The following is a 6,551-nucleotide window of genomic DNA, read 5'->3' as shown; positions in this document are numbered from 1 at the left end:
CTGCTTCCCTTATATGTAATTGTAAAAAAATGCCCACAAAACTGCAAGACACAAAATGTGAAACTGCAAATTTGCATCTCCACATGGACCCAACAACATTTCATGCCAAATTTGGTGTAGATCCATCAGTAGGGAGTGAAGTAGTGGTAGAAAATGCAAAAACGTCCATAAAAACCATAAAACTGAAAACTTTCATAGACCTAATGAACCTCTATACCAATTTTGTGAAGATCCATCCACACCCTACAAGTAGTTACATGAACATACAACAGACAGTACTATTATATATATATATATATATATATATATAGATAGTTACTTTTTCTTTACCAGATGTATACATACCCTTGATAGTTTCAGTACCCTTAGATTTATTGATCGATAACTCAGGCTATTAACAGTGTCCATTGTATTCAAAGTGACAGATTCAACTATCCAGATATCTTGATAATCCAGAAGAAATACTTTGTTACAAGCACATTCAGATTAACGAGGTTTCACTGTATTTTTATACCTCTTATCTGTTATCATTTTTAATAATATGACACACTATTATTGTTAATATGATTTTATCCATAACTGTTGATTATAGTTTATACTGTAACAATTTTGAACTGTACACAATATAGTTGTAAATGGTATACTATATTTATTTCTTTTTGTTTGTGGTCCTTTTATTTTTCAAATATTCTACTTGACCATATGTATAGAAACATATATTTATATATTCTTCCACTATTTTTTGTTGTTATTGCCATTATTGTTTCAGCACTTGTTTTTATCTATACATTGACATATTTTATAATTTGAGTAAATGACTGGTATAACTGTGGTCCTTGAGGGACTTCTGTAGATAGTTAGGTAGAGTGTATGAAAAACTCCCTGTAAATAATGAAGCAACTGACAAATCTATGGCAAGATGGTAAAACTCAGTGCTATATCATGGTAATATTGTTTATAGATCATGGATGACTTTATATAGTAGCCTTATTTTAAGTTATAATTGTCAGAGTTGTTTTTTAAACAATCATAATAGAATATACTTTATAGACCAAAGTCATTCACTTCTGTTTTATTAGACTGGTAAATACAGTTACACCTCTTAAGTTCAAACATTTTCAAACAGTAATGTAATACACGAATATTCATAGTTTATACAAGATCTTTTCATTAGAAGGCATAATAGGAATTCTGATTCAGTGTGTATTCATTACGTACTGATTAATTTGGAAACTTTTCAGCCGTGGGAACGACCGTGGACACCTCCCCCACCCTCTTGTCCTCCTCAGTCACCACCCCAGCCTTTAACACCTTTGCAGCAGCTGGGTGAGATGGGCTTCTTTGACCAGGGACTGAATCAGCAGCTTCTAAAGAATCACAAAGGAGACTTGAATGCTGTTATCTCTGAACTGGTGAACATGGAAAATAACCACTGGTTTGATCATCGACACGTTTCCCAATCTTCCCAGCATTCTCCCATTCAGGGTTCTCACTGCACTCAACTCGAGTTTGACTAGATTATAGCTTATATTGAATGGTAGTTTTTTTGTTGTTGTTGTTGGTTTCTTATCTCTTATGCATGTCAAAATTTCTTATTTGCACCAAGTTAAAAAAAATTTATTTGCTGGGTACTGAACTTCTTTGTAAAATATGTGAGACTGTAATATAAGAAGTTAGCATTAACTTTCTAGTCTTGAATTTTTAAGATTAGAAGCAGAGAAAGGCTCTTTGAAACCTTGTTATTTTTATTCAAGTTAATATTTTGTGTATTAGGCTATTTAGTGTTTAAGGATTAGGGGTACATTTTAAGACTCCACTTTTCCGAGTTTTAAGTTTAAGTACCCAATCTTTTATTTTCTTGTGAAACTTTTAAACAGGTGAAATAATTTATAAAAGATGTTTAAGAAAAAAGCTAAACCAGTATGTTTAGGATTTCAAAGATGGCTTTGTCTGCATATTTACAAAGATTTCTTTTTCTTAGAAAATACTTGCAAACAAATTAAAACTAATACAGTTTGCATATTTATTTGTCAGGTGGTTTGAGTGCACAGCTTTTATAATTTTTTTATCTAAGTTGTATTTTTTTTTTCCTTAGGAGAAAAAGTTTCAGTACATTATGGTGCAGAATATTTTGTGGTCTTGCTGTTGGAAATTTTATAATTTTGTTAAATTGAAGTTTCCTCTAAAGGGATCCAATAGTACTCATTATTTTATCCAAATCCAATTAGAGAAATGTTTTATTAATCACTTTAAAAAGCCTGCCAAGAATGACCCAGAAATAATCAACTTGTTTAAAGTTACATTGTTAAGATTAGAAGAAATTACATTTTTCTAAACTTGTAGAGACTGCTTCAAAGTTATCTTTATCTCAGCTTGTTATGAATTGAAATTGTCCTGTTTCTAAACCTGTGGTTGTTGAGAACTAGCAATCATGCCTGCATCTTCACAGAATTAATGACTAAGATTTAATAAGCATGTGGAAGCTTTGAAAAAGTGAATAATGACAATTAACTGGTCAGCTTCTTCAAACATGTCGGGAATACAAGACAACTAACCAATTTATTTAAGGCTATGAGGTTAAAAGGCCTAACCATCACTCTTAAACCTGCAGGTGTTAGTCAATATGATTTTATTTCAACTTAGCAGATATGGGGTAGATGTAATGGTGTCTATTCTGCAAGTTACAAATTTGGATTAATGTAATATAAATCTGCAGATATTTTAAATCAAAAACTAACTACATCATGTAGTTTGGGAATACTTTAAATCTATTTTTGTCCAAGTCAGAACTAATAATACCTAGATAAACCTCCAGGTTACAAGTCATGGTATAGGTTAGAAGTAATCCTGTTCAACTTTGTGTGGTATATATAAATATAAAATATATATTAATATGTTATATATCTCATCAAATTGTTAAACTCAGTGTAGTACTAAAGGATCAGAATGTTGCAGTTTTCTCTAATAGAAGGGTTTTAACAAACTTCACAAATATTTATAAATGTACCCACTTAGCAAAACATCGTACGTAGCAACTTTTATTATTATAAAGCTAGTTTCTCGTTAGTGACAGTTAAGGCTATATGTATGTAATACTAAGTACTATAATCGTTAATTATAAGCAGTTACTAAAACATTTTTATGGGAAATTGTACCATTTTTACTGTTCAGTAAGTGGAGTACAATGTTAAGTCTGTGGTTGTTGAAAATATTAACAATCAAAAATTCCTGATAAACAAAACAAAATGAGTAAAGTGTAGTGATTTTTTAAATGTTGGATGGGAAAACCTGTGAGAATTTTAGAATTACTTATGAAAATTGTTTTTTACTACCATTAAGCTGATTAAAATAGTAGCACTGCTTAAGTAGGAGACTATTTACTGTTTGCATTTCTGTTATTGAAACCTGATAAAATATTCTACAATTTGTTTTATCACTTTTGATTTTTTCTGTTGTAAAACCTTTTCATATTAGTCTTTAAATGTATTAAACCACAGGATTCTGTTGTAAAACTTTTTCATATCAGACTTTAAAAATGTTAAACCACAGGATGATGATGTTGATGGTTACCATGACATGATAATAAGTGTTCAGTTCATAGAGTTAGTACATACTATACAATTAGTTGTACCAAAATTATTTAAATAGAATTTATTTAGTATTTAATCCTTAATGAAGTGTAATATAAAATATAAAGTCAGTATTGAAAAAAACATGTTTTAAATACACATAACATACAAAGAGTTGAAAGCTTGTAATTTTTTCAGTTTCATATTTATTGTTAGTTTTTTCATACATCTGCTTTTAGTATTTCTAGTCTTTATATCAATTTCAGTCTTGTAAACTAGTATTGTTTATCTTTGAGCTCAGAAGTCAGACTTCCAAATATAAAAGCAAAGTGTTTTGAGTCAGAGAGAACTGTGTAATAAAATGAGATTACTGAAACTTATCAATATTAAATATTCATCATATTTTTAATACAAGGAAAAAAGTAATAAAAGTTATTCTTCAAGTTTAGAAGGAAAATAACAAATAATGATGCTTCAGTGGTACTTTAGACAGTATAGACATAGAGTTTTGGTTTTGATAGACTGTTGCTAGAATAAGATGATAATATTTCAACTCCTATACTGAGACCTTATGTACTTCCACATGAAGAAGACTTCAGTATAAAAATTAAAATGTCATCTTATTCAAGAAACAGGCAGGAGCAGTCCATTAATGCAGAAACTAAACAGCTTATGAGTTTGTTCTAACATGAAGTTATTTAATTTTTTTGTAAAAAACAAATAAAAAATACAGATTTTCACTGATATTTTGCATAAGACACTGGTTATGTTTTCACAGAAGAAGTATGTAAAGTATGTAGATTAGTAATTACACCGTTTCCTCTTTTATAAGTGTTTTTATTTTCTTAGAAACAAGTGTGGGAAGTCATACTTTTGAACCAACGAAATTTGTAGAGTGATAAATTATGTGAACTTTGATTAGATGTAAAAAGAATTCCTATATATATATAGAGAGAGAGACAGAGTGAAGTGTCACCTGGGAATGCTGAGTGAGCAGATTCTGCTATATAAAGTATTTTCAGATAATTCATTAATTTGTGATATGTTCTTTATAACTTTTCTCTGTGAGGTGTAGAAAATGTGCATGTGTGATTGTAGGAAGATTTAGTGCATACTTGTGTTAGTAAAAGGTAGCAATTCTTCATTGGTAGATTACAGTTTGTATAGTACAATATCAAACCACTACAGGGTTTACTGAACAGTAAAAGAAGACAAGTGACAGATTAGGAGGTTTTAGAGATAAACATCAGGTAATATCACTAAATATTTACTGATGACAGAATAACGTCATACATAACACACAAACATATATAACAGTATCTCGTATGTTCACAGTAGCGAACTAGATGGTACAGTGAATATCTTGTACTGTTTTGAAATGTGGAATATGGGAAGCTTCCTTGTGGAATATTGCCTAAAGTGTGCATCTTACAGACCTGCTGCTGCTATTCCCGTAGGTTTAGTAGTATGGGAATCTTCCTTGTGGAATATTGCCTAAAGTGTCCATCTTACAGACCTGCTGCTGCTATTCCCATAGGTTTAGTAATATGGGAAGCTTCCTTGTGGAATATCGCCTAAAGTGTGCATCTTACAGACCTGCTGCTGCTATTCCCATAGGTTTTGTAATGCAATATACTATTAAGATTTCTTATTATTTGCAGAAGTGTAATGATGTGCCGTTGTACATTTAAAAACGGAACAGCTTAAAGATGTATTTTTTTAGAACAGAAAACATAATTTATTTTGAAGGAGCACAACACTGTGTAAAATAAACAAAAACAACCTATTTTACAATTTAACAGAAGCACTATAACGTGTTTAGTATTATGAACAGACAGATTTCAACCACAAGATAATCCAAGAGAACTGAGTTTAGAAACTGTGATAGAAATAACATGTTATTAAATTACACCAGCTCATTTAAACTTGGTTATGCAGCATGTTTTACATTGGCCCTAGAATTATTTAGCAACATTTAAATTGATTGTTGCAGTTAATTTCTAAATTAGTGTAGTGACCAAACACAAAAATTTAAATTTTAATGTCATTTTGAAAGAGTTAATGGTACCAATGAACGTTTGTATTTATTTTCATAGAGGTCTAACCCTTGAAATTTCTTTTTTAATTTAATAAAAATGTTTATAGTATTTGTGAAGGAGGATAGAATTAGAAAGGTGAAAATACAATTACTGTAAAATAGCTTTTGGTGTGTGTGTGGGATAAATAAAAATTACTGTCTCCTCAATTGGTGCCGAGGTGTTATTTTACTTTCCGTGTAGAGAACATTGTCACTGGTATTATGATACATCTCTTATGTGTGGTGCTGGAAAGCTGTAATTACAGAACTGTCTTGCGCAAGCACTTTGAACATTTCAACTAACCCTTCCTCACATACATCTTACAATGAACTCTAATATAACTTGACATTATGTTTTTAAAATTCCAACACACAGAACAGATTTAATTTTAGGATTTATTCACAAAGCCTGTACAGGCACTGTTCAGAAGATATTTTGATATGCCTTGTACTTACACTGCATTAAAAAAACACCTTAATGTACTTTGACAACTGATAAAACAGTTTGTGCAGAATACAGATTGGGAATGTTTTGAACTGAGGTTTGTTTATTTACCAAATTGCTTGTGGATCCAAGACTTTGGTGGCTAAAGCATTTTATACAAAAATGACATTAACATTTCACTTCGTCTACTGATTACAGCACTTATATAGAACGAGTGATTTCACCCAAGTTTTTTGGTCAGTTCTTTACTGAAGTGTTTTAACAGACAAAGAAGAAATTCTATGACGAGTAACCCACTTTGAGACTAATAATGTTTGGAGACGGCTTAAATGGGTAATGAAGAAAAACTTTAATATAAGTTTAACATAACAGCAAATGTACAACGTTTCGACAAGGTTTTGTCATCATCAGGTACACGTAGTTTACACTAACACATATATATATATATATACTGAACCGC

The 6,551-nt window shown here is 30.7% G+C and overlaps 1 protein-coding gene across 1 annotated transcript in view; it reads left to right on the top strand.

Moving 5' to 3' along the window:
* Positions 1-5,814, top strand: part of LOC106460472 (next to BRCA1 gene 1 protein-like) — a 60,875-nt gene extending 55,061 nt beyond the window's left edge. Inside the window, exon 18 of the mRNA XM_022387209.1 lies at positions 1,242-5,814. Within this exon, the coding sequence (XP_022242917.1) occupies positions 1,242-1,517 (276 nt within the window). The 3' untranslated portion in view covers positions 1,518-5,814. The remainder of the gene's footprint in view (positions 1-1,241) is intronic.
* The last annotated feature ends 737 nt before the right edge of the window (positions 5,815-6,551 follow it).

This window comes from Limulus polyphemus, unplaced genomic scaffold (assembly GCF_000517525.1).
Source record: "Limulus polyphemus unplaced genomic scaffold, Limulus_polyphemus-2.1.2 Scaffold777, whole genome shotgun sequence".
NCBI lineage: Eukaryota > Metazoa > Arthropoda > Merostomata > Xiphosura > Limulidae > Limulus > Limulus polyphemus.
The sequence above is the reverse complement of the archived record's forward strand: the minus strand, read 5'-3'. Positions and strand labels throughout refer to the sequence as shown.